The sequence below is a fragment of the Gallus gallus genome, chromosome 9 (assembly GCF_016699485.2).
Source record: "Gallus gallus isolate bGalGal1 chromosome 9, bGalGal1.mat.broiler.GRCg7b, whole genome shotgun sequence".
Classification (NCBI taxonomy): Eukaryota; Metazoa; Chordata; class Aves; order Galliformes; family Phasianidae; genus Gallus; species Gallus gallus.
Window position 1 is genome coordinate 12,143,239 of NC_052540.1, and position 20,994 is coordinate 12,164,232.

Below are 20,994 nucleotides of genomic sequence, written 5' to 3' on the forward strand. Positions count from 1 at the left end.
CAAGGTACGTGGCTTCCAGCACTGCTGGTATTAAAATTAAACTTTCTGCCAACACAGATGCGCGAAGAAGGAAAAAAATCTATGGTATACTCAATAAAAGTCCATCTGGTGAGACGAGCAGTGTATTTTCAGTCTGAATCATTATTTGTAGCCTAGGGTCTCTGCCTGGCTCCACCCCAGGTGACCTGTGAGTGGTACAAACTCATCATGCTGTGGAACTGGTCCATCACAACCAGGAAATTTCAAGATCTATTCCATTTGTACAGAGATCATAAGTTTAACAGTTACCGTAAGTTCATAAGATCATCAGTTTCAAAACAGTTATCAAACTTTATAGCTGTTTAGGAATAGCTGAGAACAGTAACCAGGACACGGAATACAAATTTTGGTACAATGCTGTTGTCCCAACTTAAAAGAGCAAAAAGGACATTCACTTAGAATATACATTTGTGAGTCGCTGTGATGCTTTTGTAATTCCTTCTGCTACTGGATGAGTCATTGGTGCAGCCACTCTGCTGCTGCCTCACCAAAAAGCACACACCCTCAGTATGCAGGCCTCAGCAATGAGGGGTGGAGGGGTTCATGGTGAGCACACAGAGGGGACTTACGATGCAAAATGCTTTATGAGAAGGTTTCTTAACAATCTCAATCATTCATTTGATTGTGGAGATACAAGCAAGTCCTTCACATGGGTTTTTCCTAGCTTCCCTTTAGAGTCTTGCAACAATAATTCTTGTCCCTTTTGAAAAACTGGCAAGTAAGGTCTTTTGAAAAGCTGCACAGATGGAGAACTACAAAAAGCTTTCCTACCACCATAAGCAGAAAGAATTAACATGTAGATTCATTTCACAGGGCCTTTGTAGGGCCTTGACAAACGTACCAAATTAGTATCTTGCTCCATGTCAGCACGGTTTTGGATTCAGAAGTTCATCAACACAAAAACTTAGATGTTTAGTTGTGCAGTGATACTAAGCATGTGCATCATCCTCAGCTACAGCTGAGGGTTATTTGCATCCTACTTTAAAATGAGACTGCTCTCTATGAGAGTGCCAGGATGTGATTTGTCATTCCAACTAAGCTGAATATGGAGCTGTTATGGAAAGGGGATGGGGGGGCCCACAAGACGCAATTTCCCCCTTTAACCTCACACACTCATCTGTGACAGAACTGGTGCTCCTCTAAGCCCGTGGTCAGCTCAGGGGTCCATCTGGTCAAACACACATTGGGGATCAAACCCCTGCAAGGTATCAGATCTGTCTGTGTAGATCCTTGAAGCAGTACATCACAGTGCCCAGAGTCACAGCTGCAAAACACCACTGGAACACAAGAAGGGACCTGCCCTTTTTGGAGTAGCTAAGTAGTAGGCAGACTTAATTACATCAAGCAGCATCCTCACGTTGCTGTGCATAATACGTATGTAGGACATCCACAGAGATTTAACTGTGGCAAGAAACACTAAACAGGCAAAATAATACTTCAATTTTAGGATTTAGCATAAATGCCTGTGCCAAAGCATCTTCCATGTTCTAAAGCTGATTCTGTTACATCAATACTGGGGATTTTTCAGGACAGAAATACCTCAAACCATATTGTAACACTGGTGTCCGTATCGTGACTGGTATAGCCACAGAGAGGAGGGTCTGAAATTTCAAGAGCATAAGGGTAAAACCATACTGAATTAGATGAAGCTCTCCTAGTCTAGTAACTTCTCTCCAGCAGATGAGTTAAACGCCTATTTTCAGTAACGCAGCCCACAAACCCTCTATGTGAGATTGCAAGAACTCTTAATGCCTATCTCACATGAAAAGAATGAAGCTCAAATTGGTTTCTGTGGTCTCTGGGTTCATCCTCTCTCATCAGGAAAATGAGGCAAGCTCCTCAGAAACACCACAGGGACTGAATGATTCAAATCTTGGTAGAGGTGGCTATACTGAGCACGAAGGGGGGGAACTGAGGAGCTCACAGCAGCTCTGCCTGTGCTGAGCACAGGACTTCGAAGAGGAAGGTCTGACAGCACATTTGGGCAGAGGGAAAGTGGAAACGTAGAATGTTCTGAGATCTAAAGGCTCTGCTGAGCTCTGCCTAGCTGAAGGATGTATAGTCCTAACTGACTTCTCCAGTTTTCACTGAATAGGAAGGATATTTGTGGTGGATCTTCCATTGATAAGTGTGGAAATATCAGAGTCTCATTCTTGAGCAGGACACCACATTTGGAAATTGTGGCTCTGACTGTACCAGGGATTATCACCAAAAAGTGACAGTCGCCGCAGGTGCCATTGTTTGCGTGCTGTCCTACCACTTGGCAGAGGGTTTCCTCTTCAGACCCAGCCATATCAATCACTTCTACATGCGTGTCTTTCTTCTCAATATTGAGCAGAGACCTAGGAGGCATGTAGGTGTGAGCAAAGAGCAGAGTATAGCATCTTGGATGGTTTGAGGCCTCCAAAGAATGCACGAGGTGCTCCAAGTGAAACAAACACGGTATGAGTCCCCCCTGGTGCAGACACCCAAACAGGAAAGCCCCGAGGACATTAAAAATGATAATGATGGGTTGCCACTTCATAGCTCTATTCTGTGACGCGCTGAAAAGGACTAAGGGCAAGATGAGAGGGATGAGAAACCGAGGTTCCTGGTGGCTGAATAGGGACAGAAGCGCCAAAGGAACAAAATAAAACAGCAGCAGCGTTGGCTGGCCATCGGACGGCACTGACAACCTGGGTGACCCACGGTAATACGATCCGACCCGCACTGACTGATGGATGTATTTCTTTAGCATTTTAAAACCGGCACCGACGGCCAGGAGGTGTAAGATCCCAAAGAGCAGTGCTCCGTTAACTACAAAATGTGTAACTCGTGGGTGACTTCCATGCTGTGCAAGGTTACGAGAATCGAGATTGTAGCGGAGAAAGTTGAAAGGGGTCACCACCACTCTGTGGTTTACCTGAGCTATGACATCGGACAGGCTGCCGTTCGTAAAGCTGAAAAGGCTGTCCCAGCCCACTGAGGTAAAATACATGGTGTCGGCTGTTATAAAAACAACGGCAGTAAAACACGCACAGGTGATAAGTTTCCAAAAGGGGTTTATGAGAGCTTTAATGCTCTTTCGGGAGTCAGCGTTTAAGCCTGCCCAGCACAGCAGGGGCATCAGTGCAAACGCCAGGAAAGTCGGCCTGTTGAAAAACCCCGCAGCTGTTACAACACCTATGAGAGGGCTGCGTGCAGGCCTTGTGACCCTGCCGGCAGATTTTGTGGAGGAAACCAACACCAGCAGAAGTGCAAAGAGAAATCCTTCCAGTGTGTTGGTGAACGTTCTCGTATAAAACACCAAAGTGACGTAGGACCCTGCGAGCAGCAGCAGTGCTTGCCACGGCTCCGCTCCCCACACAGGAGCCAATCGGTGCACGCTGTAGTCGAGTCCAAAAGAAAAGAGCGTAAGGAGAAGGCGAGGAGCCACAAGAAGGGTGTAGGCGCTGACACACCGCGAGCACACATCCAGCTGCTGCAACGCCTTCAGCACCCAGTAGGCAACTCCAGAGGTCGCTAATGGGAAAACAGCTGTTCTGCACGGAGAGCTGGAAAGGAATTCCCAGGGATAATAGACCTGTAGGTTTAAAACGTCTCCTACAAAGGAAGAAAGAAAGAAAGAAAAAAGCAAACGTATCTATTTTATTCAGCAATTCGGTGCCAGGGTACAACTCGGTGTAAGGGGCGTTGCGCTGCAGAGCCGTCCCCGCAGCTCTGAGCCCACCGGCAGCCTTCAGCGCGCCCTCCGTCCTTACCCTCTCTCCCGGTGCCGCCGCTCGGGCAGCGCTGCCGCGGGGACGCGGCTCCGGAGCCGCCGGACGGAACCGCGGCGAGGACGGGAGCGCAGCGGTGGCGGCTCTTGGGGAGCAGCGTGCCCCGGCCCCTCCCGCCCCGCGCTGCCCCCGCCCCTCCCGCCGCGTTACCTGCCATGACCTCGGGCGACTGGAAGAACTCGTCGGGGTGCAGGTAGCCGGCCTGCGGCAGCAGGCACCACCCCGCCCGCAGCGCAGCCAGGAGCGCCCACAGCCGCCGCGCCGCCATGTCGGCCCCGCACCGCCGGCCGCGAGGGGGCGCAGGACGGGGGCCGGGGCGCCGCAGAGCGGGCCGAGTGCGCAGGCGCGGAATGCCTCGAGCGCCGCATCCGAGCGCCGCAGTGTAACACAGAGCAATTACACGCGTACAGACGGGAGCGTGCGCTGACTTCTCTCGTTTATTTCTCGGGTTACATTTATTTACAGTACATTTTTACAACTTTGTTATTAGTATTATTATTAGTTATTACGCCGAATCTCTCTACGTCCCGGGATCACGAGGCGGTGGCTGTGGTGAGGAGGCTGCCTGCCAGCAGCACAGCAGCGTGTGTTGTTAGCGCAGCTATGGATAAAATTAAGAACCCAGTGCTGCAAGCCACTTGGCACGGAAACGGGTAATCAGGAGTGAGCTACTTTGTTTCACTAACGGAACATGGAAGTGTTGCTCACAGGTACTCAATTTACCCCCTGCAGAAAGAGGACAGCCACATTTCCTGGCAGAAATGGCAGCAAAGATTTCAAGGGAAAAGGACATCAGCCCATCTCCCTGAAGCAGTGAGCATACTGGGTGTGGAAAGTCAAGGAGCTCAGGGGATGAGCACTTTGGACTTCATCCCTTCTCCTGTGCCAGCAGACAGTCCCTCCAAGTCTCTCTGGCTTTCCTCTTCCTCCAGGGACTTTGGAGATTCCCCCTGCTTTCTTCTACTGGAAAGAGGAGGGCTTTGTACACGGCAGGGGTGGTACTCTGGAATGCAGGTACTCTCCCAGTCCACGGCCTGTCCATCCTCTGTGCACTTACCTCTTCTGGAAGCAGAGCTCAGGAGAAACTGTTGCCTCCAGCAAGGCAGGGATAGGATAAGCAGGGATGAAGGAGTCAGAACATTACCAGCAAGGAGGCCAGAGTGGGTCTCTAGACAAGACTTTAATACTGCCTTCCAAGATGCAAAAATTCTTCTACAGATCAGAAAACCAGTATCCATCTAACAGCACCTGAGAATCCTTCAACCCAGCATAATTCAACATCAGCAATGATGGCAGAAGTACTTCAGTTTTGGACTGATCTTGTAAAGCCATGCTGACACAGCACCGATGGCTTCTGCCTCAAATTCCACCCCATCCACGTGAACAACAGCAGCTTCCAGTCCCACCCCGCTCCCCAGTGAGCAAATGGTATAAGCACCTTGCCTGCAAAGTGGCAGGAAGAGGCTTTAAAACGTTAGCACAACATACTATCCAGACAGCAGCTCATCTGAGGAAAAGGTGCTAGGAAGTTGCCATTTGGACCACGTTAGCCCAGGCCCTGCAACTGACCTAAAATAATGAAGGGAACAAAAGTAATCACTAGTAGGTGTTGTTGTATTAACTTATTACCTGCCCCAGAGCACTGTGGTGTTTGCATCCCCTCAAGGGACTCAACATATTCACTTCCCAGCCATTCTGCATATGTCCTCCTCTCTTCTACTGGCACTATCTTCACTGCAGAATCCTTAAAGATCAAGTCTTTGCCTTGAAAAGCTGAAGAATCAAACATTTTGAATCCATTTCTGTTGCTGTTATTTCCAAAATACTCCTGAAGAAAATGCAAAATTTTCAGTATCCTGCAAGATTAAGCACTGCATTGTCCCAGCACAACACGAACCGTTCAGTACATGAGAACCTCACACTACTGCAGATTCTGCATTCGTTTTAAGACACACCAGTAGATAGCATACAGACTCCTGCCACTGGCAATTACAAGAATGTTGGTTCTTGTTACTATCTGGAAAGACTTGTATTTTATTAGCTCTTTTGAGTAAGCATTATTGTGGTTTGGGTTTGGCTGCACAGGAGTTAAGGAAATGACTGAAGTATTGCTTTTAAATTAGATTCCCCTTGATACTGAAGCTAAATGCCTGTGGCAGTCTGCCTAGACAGATAACTCATCAACAGAATAAATGTACAGTTATTACCTGAGCTTTGTCCAGTAGTCCATACAGAGCAAAAATGTTGGTATCTGGGTGAACCATAATGGCCTGAGCGGGCACCCGAGCCAGGTGACACTGAGCAAACTGAGTGACTTCAGCACGGGCCCCATTCCGGCACAGTAACTGGAAACCACTGGACTTCAAGTCACGGGCCCAACTTTCAGTATTCTTACCTACAAGAAGAAACTAGTCACTGTCACTCATTGAATGCTTTAGAGCAAAAAGGTTCAAGAAAAAATAACTGAATTGTAATAAAAAGTCAAGTAAAACTAAATACCATCTGTGTTCTCAAACACTGTTGAGTGCTTCACAAAGGCCACATCCCCAGCGTCCTCTGCCAGGCACCTTTAGGAAATGAGAGATAGAAGTTCAATTCAAAGCATCTTTATTGGGACCACATCTTTTCTAATAACTGATAGATTTAGAAATCAATTTTTCTTGCATACTTTCCTGCAAATAAATCCATTGGACCCCAAAGTAAAGAGAAAAAGCAAACCAAGAAATGAAGCATCTTGGAATGAGAGAAAAACCAACGTCACTGCAAAGTTTAAAAATACTTTAAGAATTTCAAGAGAGTAATACAGCAGGAAATAGCTATTAATAACGATGGGAGAAAGGGCAGAGAAAGGTCAGTATTAGATAAGCAAAGAAACAGAAGATAAATGATACTCAGTGCTCTACTCCCCATTTGGTAACAACAGCTTTCACACCTTTTAAAACACATCCGAAGTATATGCCATTCAGACTCCTTGAGTGCATAAGTGTTTACCAGGTTCTGCATGTGTGTGCATACCCAAGCACTTCCGTGGGGCTTTTTTCCAGGTTGGAGTGATCTTACTGCATGCACAGATGCTGCTTTACAGCCCTCTACACTGAAGAACACCACTGCCTTCACAGATGAAGGCCAAGAAAAAGCTTCCATATCTACCCACAGATTTGGGGCTTTAAAACAGTTAATATCTCCAGATGTTGATGTTCACTGTTATATGAAGTATTTGTTCAATTTTACACTATTTTTGCCTTCTATACCTTTACCAAATCTTGTTTTGAAAAGGATATGATATTTGAACATAGCTGTTTGTGCTGTTAGGAAACCTATTTTTGCATACCACCACAAATGGTGAGGACAGAGCAGACCCAGCCCCAGTTCCCTGCTCCCAGCCTGCCATGCTCAGCACACACTCATAGCCACCAAGTAGTGACTACTCTTTGCCTATTTCCCTGCTTAAGCTCTTTATGGATGACCTGAGCAGAGTGGCAGGCTGTCACACTCAATTAGAGCAAGGCTGCAGACAGATGACAACCCATGTGCTCCTCACTAGGTGAGTGGCCGTCGCTCTGTAAACAGAAATGGGGATTTGGCTGCTTCTCATCTGTGTGGCTGTGGGCCAGGAAGCTGGCAAGAGGCTTTGACATGCATGTACACACAGACACACCTCTCTTTTGCTATGGCTGTCACAGCATCTTGCAAAGGGGAAGGCTGCTACTGTTTTCAGTGGGCTGTTCTTAAAAGGGATTACGCTTTTTGCTGACTAAGATAGAGAGTGGTACCTCCTTGCACTCTGACAAACTGTCAGACTAAATATCAACCCCGTGTGCTAATTACCTGAAGGCTCCATTGTAGCTGTAATACCGTTCTTGGCTACTCGCGCTGCATTTATTGTTTCCGTTATTATCTCCAATGCATAGTTGACAGAGTGTTGATGGGTAATTACCCTGCTCAGCCGAAGGCACACAGCTGGCAGAGAAAAACTCACTCACAGCTTAAAATAAAAAAGAGAAATCAACATAAATGGAAGACTCTTCACAAGAAAGGGTAGTTACACTGTCATGAGGTTATACCAACACCAGTTCCAGCAGGACACTAGAAACATGAATTATAGCTGCCTTCCTGGAATTCACAAACTAAAACTTACTATATTTTCAAAGTACCACTTAACTGATTATAATTACTGTATGATTACTGTATTGCTCCAGTACTAAATAATGTTTGAAAATAAACGCAATAAAATTCCGGACAATAATTCATCATTTACTGCAATGACATCCCAGAGCTGGAAGTGCCACCTGGAGAGGACATACATCTGTGTAGACTGCGATAGTCTCAGTGACTGTCCTATCAGCGACACTGACTGGAGTCAACATCCTCAAGCAAGGACAAAGATGGGCAGGTGTGGAAGCTGGGTTTTCAGCAATAGATGATAAACCAAGTTGATTAAATTTTAAGAAGACACTTCACCTACATTTCTGAAAATCAGAATAAACATTTACAGTTTGATACACTGCAGGCCATGGCTGCTGCTGAGGAGGACATGGGCTGGCTACAAAAACAACTGATGGGAATCTCCAAGTTCAACAGAGGTGAATGTAAAATCCTGCTTTAAGTAGGAATAAGTCGTGAAAGGCTGCAAGGCTGAAAAGCAGCTTGTTAAAAAAACAACAACAAAAAAAAGGACCTGGAGGCCCTGGTGGGCAACACATTGACCAAGAGTTGGCAGCACACTTTTGTGTCACTGAAGGCTAATAGAAGTTACAATATGGAAAATTCTAATTAGATATAAGGAAAGAAATTATTTATACCAAAAATAGACAAAAACTGGGGCAAGGGCCCAGAGAGGTTGTGGAAACTCCATCCTCAGAGTTACTCAGAATTTGGTTGGACGTGGCCCTGGACAATGAGATCTAACTGGACATGCTTTGAGCAGCAGGTTGCTCTAGATGACCCCTCCAACCTGAATTAAGCAGTGACTTTGTGAAAGGTACAATTAGAAAGGTACATTAGAGGTAATGTTCTCAGCATGGCCCCTCTACTAGCCTAATCAGGAAGCTTACAATTTCAAAAAGTGACATTAAAAAGGCAACAACCCCTCACAAACAAACTGATTAACTTAATATAGAGCTTTGCAGTATCAAAGCTGTACTTCCCTAATGAAAGTTTATAATTGGACAGTTACTATATGGTACATCTTCTTACCTTGAGGAATATTACAGTCTCTGGGATTGATAAAGCCCTTCTTAACTAGCATGCCAATGGGGATATTCCATCCAGCGGTTCTCCCCAGCCCTGTGTGGCAGGACTTCTTCCCTTTCAGGTCATTGATGGTGAATGCATTGGATGGATTCCGTTTCACTAATGCCACAGCATAGTATGCATTATTGTTGTCTTCAGCTTGAAGAAACAAACAAACAAAGCATGATGGTTTTCCTTTAAGCATTCCCGCTGCTTAATGACAGTGTACACAGCCATTACACTTCTCTGGTGCCAACTTCAACTGCACCAACAATCAGCCAGTCAGGAAGTCTGAATGCACACACAGAATTCTTCACTTCTACTACGCCACAGTGTTGCATTCACTCGTGGCCTGTACACTTGAACTGTGTGAAGTAGATAGGAACATGAAAGCATTTCATTAACACCAGCTATTATATACACATCCCTCAAAACCAGCGTTTGGGTCATTAGTGACTTAGACCTGTTTTAGGGAGTTGTTTTTACGTGGCAACTCAAAAACTTCTGTGAGTTTTGAAATTCTGCCCTCGTGACATAACACCCACAAGCACTCTTTTCATCAATGACTATGAAGCACCAACACAATTATAGTAAGAAATCGTCTTAAACTAGAACATGCTGTGTAATTTCTGTGTCTTTGCGTGTTAAAACTGTTTTGATTTTGTGAATACTCCTTTTTCCATTTAAAATTCTTTTTGCAGAGTTGAAAAGACAAATACATAACCATAAGATTCAAGACTGCAAAAGAATGAACCTCGTCCAGCAGCAGGACGGACAGAACTCGCAGTCACTGCAGGAACCCAACCCATACTTATTTTCTCCTCTATCCATGACGTGAGGATAATAATACTCATTTCCTCTGCAAACAGCTTTCCCAGCGGGGCCAGGGAACAGAGCCTGTGCTTTTAGAGTTGTTTTGAAACAACCTGGAAAAACAACATCTCTATTTCCTGACTTTCTTACCGGAAAAACTTTCTCCAGCAGCTGGTACAAGGCCGTATGTCTTCCCAGCTATGTAAATATCAGCTCCACCCAAAGCTACAACATCGATTTCCTTTTTCTGAAAAATAAAATAAAGTTTACAATTTTTGTGAAAAAACAGCAGACATCTTCCCTTCCCTGCTACCATGACAACTCCAGCATCATATCTTGCATCTCAGCAGAAAGGACTGGTAGCCAAAGAGCAATCACAGAATGGCTTAGGTTAGAGGGGACCTTAAAGATCATCTAGTTCCAGCTCCTCTGCCACGGACAGGGTTGCCTGCCACTAGATCAGGCTGCCCAGGATCCCATCCAACTTGGCCTTGATTGCCTCCAGAGATGGAGCAAAACACTTGTTACAACGGAAAAGCACCAGGGTTCAGGCCCATTCACAGGATATGAGTTGCAGATCACCTCCTTGAAATCCAGTATTGCCTGATGATCACCTAAGAGCACATCCCTCTAATCCTACCAACCCAGCAAAGAGCAGCTTGTGTTGATTGGTTTATTGCACAAGGATCGTACAGCTTACCTGGATCATCTCCATGCACTCTTCTTTTGTCTTGGCTGAAATACACTGGATTTCTGGTTTCAAATTCTTACTCCTAAAGGCAGTTCCCATTTCACCACATTTCCAAATCTCCTCGGTGGAAACAACGCACCAGTTCAGGCTTTCTGGCAATGCTGCATGAAAACGGAAAGCAAATACTACAGTTCACTTTCTTTGTAAAAGAAAAGGAGGCATACAACTGCACCCCCATCACGTGTGCCATATACGCTATCAAAATATTTACTTCTGTTTCCCTCCCATTCTCTAGCTCAGACAGACACCTGATTCGGTATCACTGAGGTCTCCAGACTAGAGGTATGTCTGCACTACACATCCCCTGGTGTGAAGGAGCAAGAACTCCTATGAGTGCTGACCACTAAGTACAGCTATAAGATACTGATTATTTGCAGTCTACTGTCACAAGAGTGCAGTAAAAATACAACCTGAACACAGGTTCCCTCGCAGCCAGCAGTCACTAAACAGCCCTCAGAAGAGACAAGTCCTGGAAGTGGGGGACCTTGCCACAGCACGGGGCATGTCTAGGGGCTCAGCTGCCATGATCATTAACATGTGTTTCTGAGTGTGCCGGAATGCACAGCAATTCCTTTTTACATTCTTCCGATGGCAGAAAAGATTACAACAAACACACCTGAGGTTTTACACGGCAACACATTACTGCAATTTCCCCTTTCTATCAGGCAAGAAATTGAGTCCTAGGTAGCAGTAGTAACCTACTAAATTCATGTCTCTCACACACACCCAAAAGGGTAGAAAATGTGTGCATCCTGTGGCACAGCATAGGCCCATTTGTACAGGAAAGCATTCTGCAGTGTAATACCATTTCTAGGTAAAAGCATCCTTTCTCCATGCTTGAAGATCAGATTGGAATCTTGCTGTAAGCCTCAAAGAATCAGAAGATGACAGCAGAATAAAGATGGTCTCCATTATCAGCTATCTTTGTGCACGGTTTTGAAGAGAAGACAACAACTTACTGTTGGGGTCACAGCTCAGGGCCTGCATGGCATGAAGGTACTCATCACCCAACCATGCCTGGTAATTCTGAGACGTGACAGCAACGAGCTTTGTGGTGGAGTCTCTGAACATAAGGTTCTGGGCACCATAGGCTGTGGAGTCAAACATCTGAAACTGGGCGCCTACATCATTAAATCTTTGCTGTAATGTTAAAGAAAAAACACCGGTCACACACCCCTCTACCTGCTGTCATACTTCTTCTGTGATGACTTTGCTTACATGCAGGAGAAAATCTCCTGCCTACATAACAGACAAACAATTAAGGTCTTCCTCATGGAAGATTTACAGGTTAAGAATTGATAGAAGAAAAGGCAAGCATAAAGACAAAACAGAATCACTCCTCTCAGCTAATTTTCAGCGTCTCTGAGACTTTGAGGGCAAAAATGAACCCCCAAACCCACTCTACAACTCCCATCAGGGCTCTACCGATGCTGAATGCCTCCCATACTCCTTCAGACCCCACAGAGCCGAAGGTGCCCAGATATCTTCAGCTCAGCCAGTGGGTGAGTAGTAATGGACTGATTAAAAAAAAAATCACTGTCCTACTTGTCCCTGGTTCAGGAGCTGGAAGACAGCTGTCCCGTCTGTGTCCGGCCGTACAACCACGGCACGAGCTGGGACTCGGGCCAGGTGGCAGGTTCTCCACTCTGTTACATCAGCCGTGCTGCCGTTGCGGCACAGAAGCTGGAAGTCCTTGGAGCGGAGCTGCTGGGCCCAAGTAGAAAGAGTTCTTCCTGAAAATAGACAGAAAACGCAGACAAAATGGACATTAGGCACGGCTGATGCTTCTGGCTCCAAGTCTGCTTCAAGCATCTCATTCACGTGTGGAGCAGAATACAGCTTTCCTGAGCATCACTGAAATACTCCGGGTTGTACAATGTATGCCATGCATTTATATTGTCCTCCAGTCTTATAATTCCAACAAGACACACAACCTAACACTCGTGAGACTGCACTGATCTATACCTGGGTCTGCAGTGGTACCCAGAGCATCCTTAAGACTAGATCTACATACATCATTTTTTTAATTACTTTTCTCTGCTGTAGCTGATGGTTGAACAGGCCCACAACATTAAAACACGTTATGCTCAAGGTGGATTTCTCAAAGTGTCAGATAGGGGAGGCCATGTCTTGTCAACAGATTTCCCGCTTGGCTGGGCACAAGCAACATATTCATAACAGCCCAGGTACAAAACCACAAGTTTAGTGCTGCTTCAACTCTCCTTCCAAAAGCAGCTGAGGATCCCACCTCTCACCCTTACTGAAACTATCACGTGTTTAGGAAGAAAAACCAATCACTCATCTAACTCCTAGTGCAGAGATATGTGCGTACATCTACTTTCACTATTAGAGCATTTCTGCTCATTCCTCAGTTCAAGGTGAATCAAACATCTGGCATTACATTGGCATCACAGGCACCGTTTTCCAGAGCTGCAGCCGCTGTTCAGCACTTACCATCAGTATTTTCAGGCACGGTGCTGTGCTTCACAAAAGCAACTTCTCCGGCACCTTCAGCCAAACACCTAATAAATGCAAACCCAAATACAAAGATGCATTATAAAGCACAGCTTCCACGCATCGAGCACTGCGGGCTGGCAGCCAGAGGGCTGCACGCTACGTTCCATCAGCCAGCAGACAATGACCTATTTCGTTGTGCTGAGAATTTAGCTCAAGGCAGAGACCAGTGGCTGACAGAGCATGAAGTAAACTACTGCTGTCATTTGGTGAACGTGGACAACATGTTCTGTGCTGCTTGGGACAAACACCATGACCTTCTTTGTCCAGCAGAGCTCTCTGTCTAATGCAGTTGCACAATCTTTTGAGGAATACATGGAAGGGAACAAGTGTTTCCCATGAGTGAATTATACCTCTGCTCTGTCACTGCTGTTACTCGGGGGCTGGGAGCTGCAATACAGCACACAGACAGGAAGAAGGGAAATATAGCAAAGAGAATGCAGAAATGGAGGGCAGAGCAAACTGATAAGAGAATTCAGTGCAACTGAAGGGAGATAACTGAAATAGCTGGGTAGGGTGGCAGATAACTGATAAGAGAATTCAGTGCAATTGAGGTGAGATAACAAACAGCTGGGTAGGGTGGCCAGTCAACTATCAACCTTTCAAGGGCCATCCTGTTCTACAAGAAAAATGCAAACCACTGAAACAAACACACAGACTTTTGCCAACAGATACCAGACAAAGCAATCAGCAGTGGGATTGCCCTGCCAGTACAAATGCTAGATATCTAATTCTAACAATTAGGTATTAAAACCTGAAATAGCGGGTTCAGAATTACTTTTGTTCAGTCTCTAGGTTTAAATCACAGTCATTCTAACACTACAGCATATTTTCCAACAGGATCAACTGGAAGTTCTCTTGCTGCAGTTTCCTGCCTGTGAGGTCTGGACATTATGGCTGTAGATACAGCACAGAGACAGAAAAAGACAGAGCTGGGATTTTTACCTGAAAGCCCCACTGTAGTCATAGTACTGCTCTTGTGAATTTCCTTGGCATTTATTCTGCCCAGATGAATCCCCTTTGCAGAGCTGACAGAGGGATGTGGGATAGCTGGCACTGTTGGTTCCAGGAACACAGCTAGCACTGAAATAGTCACTAACAGCTAGAAGTGAAATCAGAATGAGACATCTTCAGCAATGAATAAACAAGATCTCATTTGAGAATATCTAAACAGTGCATCTCTATAGGGATAAGCCATTCTGTTCTTAAAGGAGTTTCCAAGTTGCAAACAAATTTGCCATTTCCATCAGACCTATTTTCGGTCTATTCCGTCTTACAAGGAGCATCAAAACCACCAAGGAACAAAACAGCACAGAGCCACACACTTCTGCCCATGTGCAGATGTCCCAAGAACATACAGAAAGACACTGCCGAGGAAGAGATCTCAGCCCTCTCAGCTCTTACCTTTCGGGAGGTCGCATCCCATTGCTGGCAGGCGCCCGCTGTCAATCAGGTAACCCACGGGCACGTTCCAGCCTGCAGTTCTGTTGATGCCCGTGTGACATGAGCGGACGCCCTTCAAGCTGTTGATGGTGATGTTGGAGCCCTTCCTTACCACAGCCACGGCATAGTATGAAGTTCCGATCTCTGCAGCACAGGGAGAAATAGAAGCAATTAATTGGCTCCCCCACCCACAGGCAGTCACATTGCTCCTGTCCCCCAGTACCTCTGTGGTGTGCAATGTCATGGGAAAGGTCAAAAGCAACTTGGAACAGGAGGTGAGATGAAAGACACTCAGAGAATCAGCCTGAGAAGAAATTCTCTGCGGTTCTAAATGTATTTGGATTGGATTAATACCAAGAAAATTGATTATCCTCATAGATGGTTTCATTCTCTTTGTCTGTAGTTTTAGATAATTCATAGCATTAAGACTTAAGGGTCTTAAGGGAATGTGAAGTCATTTAATCTGACTTACATGGATCAGAAACCATTAAAGTCCATTCACCTCTGACTTGTGCTCGTAACCTAACAGAGGCAGCTGGCCACTGGAGTAGAGGATCCCAAAATAAAATAAAAACAGTAGAAATGCATCAGAAAAAAACCTTGTATTAAGTAACCCAGAAGTTTTTTAGTCTGAGTATACCTTGATCATACACTTCCCCAACCACAGGCTTCAGGCCATACTCCTTTCCAGCCTGGTAAATCCAACGTCCATCCAGTGTCACTGCATCTGCCAAGTAATCCTGTGCAGACATAAGAATGCATGTTGAAGCTTAGAATTACGCTGGATTTTAAGTAGGCACAGACAGGACCATCCACAGCAGCAAGAAGGAGAGAACTCCTATGCATCCTTCTGATCTGCTGAACCTGTGTTATCTGTTCATCGTGTACTGAACCTAGTGCCCAGGAGACAGCATTCCGACAAGAGGAGATATGGCTGAGAAAACAACCAGCAGATTGACATTTTGCGTTTCTAAGGTGATGCCAAGCTTCTTACCATTTTGCTTTACCTCTGGTTGAACACCAGAGAGGGTAGTAGGCAGCATCCCGTGGCAGTATGCTGAGCATTGGTTAGGGTAGGGCTGGGACTAGTAGAAAGCCATTTTCCCCAGGCTGAGTCACATAAAATGAGAAAAGGGATCATCTGAGAGTGTTGGTAAAACACTGATGTTGGCACCTATGTCAGATTTGAAGATGTCGTGTAATTTGAAACATATAACTGATTTGTCTCAAATGAGGAAAAAAAGTTATTGACTAGCTGAAACATTAGATGTCTTGAGGGCTGTTTCTTTTGAATGAAAGTTGAACCAATTTCCAAGGGAACCTGCAGAGGAGTTGGGGTTGGGAGATATTTGCATCTTAAAGAACAGATGCAGTTTGGAATAACCTGTTCCAATATTCAACTGGGGAGAGTCAGGGCCCAGGACAACAGTCTGGGAACCAAACAGGCTACAGACCTTAGCTCCTTTAAATACATACAAAAGCAGCTGAAGTGGAATAGCGAGAACAGTGTGGGTATTTCTGTTTGCAGCAAAGATTTTCTCATACATCTAGCAAAAGCATGGGATGATTCCACATGTGATTTTTGATACAGATGCAATGGGAATGTAAGTTAATTATTTTCAGAAGGACTTCATTTCTGTGTGTCACAACACTTGAGAATTACCTATAGAGGTGTTTAAACACCTGCTAATAACTATGGCCAAATTAAACATTATCAGGTTCCTGAGTTTAATATTTAGACATTTCTCAATTTCTAAGCATCTTCAAAGAAAAATAAGTTATCCATATGCTAACACGGTCACAGAACTAAGTCCAAGTTGGGTAGTGCTATAAAACAGCATATCTTTGCCTGCTGAGCCAGTGTGTACCACCCCCCTTTTTGGCCTCAAGGAACAGAGTTCAGCACAGATGCAGAGTCAGGTGTTCCATGCAGCCCTACACAGAGCAGAACAGCTTAAACATTTAGTAGATTATTAGCACAAGAAAGAAGAGGTGTCAAGGACAAAGCCTTGCCTGAAGCCTTATAGTGAAGATCCATTTTATCAGAAAGCTACTTACTCCTGCTATCCACCCACAGGTTTCCGAGTTCAGCTAATCAAGTTTTATAACAGCAAGCAAAAGAGTATAATTTATGAACATATCCAGTCATCCTCCTCTTCTCTCACACTTTGCCAGCGAAGACAATTGTGATCACCCACCTCCACATTTCCTTCAATTTCCACTTGCTGTTTCTCACTCCCTCCTAAGGAGGGAAATGTTTCCCAAACACCATTTTGCAAAGCTGAGCTTTTTGTCCAAACAGAGCATGCTGAATTAATACAGTTGGGTTTGCATGCCCTCTGCTCACTGCTCTGTCTATCCCGTGTACCCTGTTTGGTACTGGGAGATTTGGCTCGACACTCATTTGTATAGACAACAATTTTCATGGTGAGGCTCTGAAAAAGGAGAATTACGCAGGGTTTCCCTGAAGACAATCTACTTAAAGGCTCAGCAGCACAGCTTTAACTGCTGTCTCCATCCTACTACTCCACCCTTTCTTAAGTATCTGCTAAATAAATCTAATACAATTCCCAAATCAAAGATTAGTGCTTCAGAAAGAACATTTAAGATCTGTGCTTGTGTTCCTAATGACTGGCCATATGTGACTAGCTGTAGAGAAGACACAGTGTCATGCTGGAATTCACTTCCATATGTACACCTTTATGTCTTAAAAAGAAATGTATATATGCTTTGATTTTCCAAAGACATGAATGTCATGAAGCTGTTCGGATGAGACACTCACTGCGGAGCTCTGTACATTGCAATGTGATTTATTTGCATGCAGGGAAATTAAATCACTGACATCTATCATTTACAACTCACCTTGATCATCTGGGTGCAGTTAGCAGCTGATTCTCCCTCCATGCATTCCAAAGGGGGAAGGATCCCAGCCCCAGTAAAGGCATTACTCATGTCCTTGCACTTGGAAAGCTCTTGGTTAGACATGGTGCACCACCGCACACGTTCCAGGCTGAGAGCTGCAAACACAACACCAAGAGGAAATATTACTAAAAAAAAGAGAAAGATCCCCTTGTAACAGGTTCTCAAAGGACAAACCTTTCATTTTGTTCCTTCAAGAATGAAAAAAATAAAAATCAGGGATCGTTCAACAGTGAGCTTTCACACTTCTCCTCTTTCATTCAGGTTAACAAGAGCACTAAAGTTATCTGGACTAGAAACAGGATAGGTCCCAAGTCCGATACTGACACTTCATGGCATTTATGACACAAGAAATATGGGTACTCTGGAACAGGTCACAGGGGCCAGCTTGCTCTTAAAGCCTCGAAGAATATGTCATAGAGAGGACAGAGAGGGGATCTTATCACTGCTTACAAATAACTCATGGGCGGGTGCCAAGCGGATGGGGCCAGGCTGTTTTCAGCGGTGCCCAGCAACAGAACAAGGGGCAACGACCACAAACTGCAACATAGGAAGTTTCAAACGAACGCAAGGAAAAATTTCTTTAGATTGAGAGTTACAGAGCACTGGGACAGGCTGCCCAGAGAGCTGCTGGAGTCTTCCCTGGAGATACTGAAGATTCACCTGGATTATTTCCTGTGCAACCTGCTGTAGGGAACCTGCTTTAGCAGGCAGTTGGACTAGGTGATTTTGAGAGGTCCCTTCCAACCCATGGGATTCTGTGAAATCTTTGTATTAACCATCGGATGCTGTGGGTTTATAAATTTCTGTGCCAGTGTTCTTTTCATAGAAGGGCACAGTCTTGGCTTTGAGAAGCTCAGGTTTGCTTTCTGGAGCCACCCAGCAAATGTATATGGTACCATCTGTACAAAATGGTCACTTAACTACAAAGAAAAATGGGACAATTCTTTTTTTTTATCTTGCAGCTGCAAAGAATTCTCCAGAACAAATCCTAGGGTCAGATGTGTTGTCAAACAGATGGAGACAAGTTTAAGCCATATATACTGCAAAAGAATAATCCTTGAGAGCACCACGTGCTGCAAGAATGATAGTCTGCAATTGTCTGCTCGAGATGTCCTGGGACACACAATCTTTCCATTGAGCAAGAAGTTTTAAAATCATTATTTGAAATGACAAGCTACAAAACCAAGGAGGTTACCCAGGGACAACTCTGTCTCAAGTGTTGCTGGTAACAACCTGGAGTCCTGCCCCTTTTCTCACTGGTCTGAATAAAAATCAACAACCCTAGGAGCTGAAGTACCTTGCCACTAGGCTTATTATGAAAACTAGGAAAGTAAACTTGTCTCTTCAAAGCACTCTTTCATAAGAGGCTGTTTCCACAGTCACCAGAAGGGATAGGCAGTCCCATGAATGAACAGACTCAGGTTAAGCAACGGAGACTCCACAGTCAGTGGAAAAAGGTGTCTTTCAGGAGGCCCGAACAGCAGTCTTCTAAGTACCAAATCACTTTGCTGCTATTGCGAGGACATAACACCATGAAAAAATGGTTCAGCTGTTTGTCAAATGTGTGTCAGTATGCTTTATGCTGAAAAAAATGGGTACAGGTCACTTCGTAAGCAGTTGGCACCACATTCCATTGCTTTTTCTTCAATTTTGACTTCTAAGTTGGAGTCTACTTTAAGTTATTTGTCAGGTTGTTTTCTATCAAATCTTGCTGACTCCAGGTCTGCAGACTCAACAAGGATGTTGATACTACAAACCTTGTTTTCCATCAGGTACTGAAACAGAGGGCATGAGGGCATGGTCAGCTGCAAGTAAAGAGTCAGACTTGGGAAGCTTAGGTTTCCAAAGCAGCATGTGCTAGCAGAAGGAGAAACAAGATCCTACCTCTGAGATGTAGGAATTCTGAGAATCAAGGGGCGTAGAAGAAATGCACTACAGAGTCATGGAAAACAGACACCTTATGGAAACTCAACATCTGCCTCATTTATCCGAGTGAAATCTTCCCCATCTATTTCCTGGGGCAGGAAGAAAATCCAAAGCTTTCACTGATCAAGGTTCCCTCCTCACTCCTCCCGAATATCAGCAACTTGAAATTTGCCTCTCAGCATACACAGATTAGTGCCATTCTTCAGCCTCAACATTCTGGCTTTAGATACAAACATACTGCAGGTAACGCATGAATCGTATGAAGAAATCATTAGGCACATTTATGTGAAACATGAAGCAAAGCTCATTTGGCCCTACCTTTCAACCACAGTAGGGAAACAGCAGGGATCTGTTCCTTACTGCCTCCAACCCACCTAAGAGATGCACTTAATCTGTCCCTTACAAAACTTCTGGACATCACCCAGAATCTGAACAGATGCTTTCCTGTAACAACAAATGCTCTTACAAGTTAACCCATCTGAAGTGAGCTCGAGCACAGACAAGGTCTGTAGTCAGACTATCCTTCTATTGCCAGACAAGAACATGTTGAAACAGCGGGCGAGACTCTGAACCCAAGTTAATACACAATCTTGGTCCAAACTCCTTTGCTGAAAATAACACTGCTGCATTGTGTAACATCTTCTCAAAAGGCTATTAATATACTATCAAAGGATTTCAATAGAAACAATTAAAAAATAAAGGAATATCCTATGATAATTTCAGAACCAGAACTTTTTTTTTTTTAAATTAATAAATTGCAGAGTCCCTTCCAAAACAGCATCTGTACCTTTGGTGAAATTTAAAGCATTCACCATTAGAACTTGGGAGTGACAGCAGAAAGGCAGCACGTCACACACACCCTGTTGAATAGAATAAGGTAATTTGTTATTTATTTACACACACACAAAAAAAAAATAAGCATTACAGAACTGTTCACATCTGTGAAAAATGGACAGTGTGGAGCTAGAAGTAGATTTAGTGCAGTTAATAAGGCAAGACACACACGTGACATTCAATACATCTTTTATACTCTTTAGATTTTGCGTTTTTTTTTCCTATTTTTTCTTTCTATTCCTTTTCTTGACCACTTAGAATTGGTTCTCACATGGTTCTAGTTTTCCTCTGCACTCTCAAATCACAAATTAGTCAACCCCAAAGATACCATGCCACAGCAAAACAGTTTGTGGAGGTACTTACCAGCGTGAACCAAGAGAAGGTACAAGACATTTTCAGAGCTCTTCATCTTAAAAACATTGGGATTTGTGCCTTTTCCAGCCTTCAGAACTCCCACAGATCAGTGCTTCTGCAAGTCTGCTCTTCCTGGTGTGCTCCTTGGTGAAAATCAGCAGCATTCAAATGCAGGTGCACTTTGTTCAACAATTTATCTTGCTTACTTTGGCACACGTCATCAAAGGGAAAAAACAGCCTACCTCTCTGCACGCTGCCTTTATGCTTGGAAAAAAAAAGTCAAGACTAGGAAATTACAAAATATTCACTGCACCAATGAGGTTGTTACCACTTCAGCCCCACCTACAGACTTAGATCAACAGCTACACTGACTCACAGGGGTAAGGTGAGGCTGTGTAAGGGAATCTT

General features: G+C 44.6%; 2 protein-coding genes across 6 annotated transcripts; both read right to left on the minus strand.

The window, feature by feature from the left end:
* Window positions 1-123: 123 nt before the first annotated feature.
* On the minus strand, window positions 124-4,758 carry PIGZ (phosphatidylinositol glycan anchor biosynthesis class Z). Of its 2 annotated transcripts, none has more exons than XM_025153617.3 (2): window positions 3,948-4,758; window positions 124-3,572 (listed from the first exon to the last, which is right to left on the minus strand). In XM_025153617.3, exons 1-2 carry the CDS (start codon window positions 4,163-4,165, stop codon window positions 2,060-2,062), a joined length of 1,731 nt encoding a protein of 576 aa, XP_025009385.2. In that variant the 5' UTR covers window positions 4,166-4,758; the 3' UTR covers window positions 124-2,059. The 2 variants fall into 2 exon arrangements, with proteins under 2 accessions (XP_025009385.2, XP_426699.3); XM_426699.7 differs by having other exon boundaries at window positions 124-3,621; window positions 3,948-4,088.
* MELTF (melanotransferrin) lies at window positions 4,217-20,812 on the minus strand. Of its 4 annotated transcripts, XM_040705480.2 has the most exons (16): window positions 20,596-20,752; window positions 17,413-17,567; window positions 15,191-15,290; window positions 14,512-14,694; window positions 14,053-14,209; window positions 13,048-13,115; window positions 12,139-12,326; window positions 11,553-11,733; window positions 10,543-10,694; window positions 9,993-10,089; window positions 8,994-9,188; window positions 7,626-7,782; window positions 6,297-6,364; window positions 6,005-6,192; window positions 5,427-5,625; window positions 4,217-4,398 (listed from the first exon to the last, which is right to left on the minus strand). In XM_040705480.2, the coding sequence occupies exons 1-16, from the start codon at window positions 20,639-20,641 to the stop codon at window positions 4,331-4,333; spliced, it is 2,202 nt and encodes a 733-aa protein (XP_040561414.1). In that variant the 5' UTR covers window positions 20,642-20,752; the 3' UTR covers window positions 4,217-4,330. The 4 variants fall into 4 exon arrangements, with proteins under 4 accessions (XP_040561414.1, XP_040561412.1, NP_990538.3 ...); XM_040705478.2 differs by lacking the exon at window positions 20,596-20,752 and adding an exon at window positions 17,647-17,748 and having other exon boundaries at window positions 4,217-5,625; NM_205207.3 differs by having other exon boundaries at window positions 4,221-5,625; window positions 20,596-20,812.
* Between the last annotated feature and the right edge of the window lie 182 nt (window positions 20,813-20,994).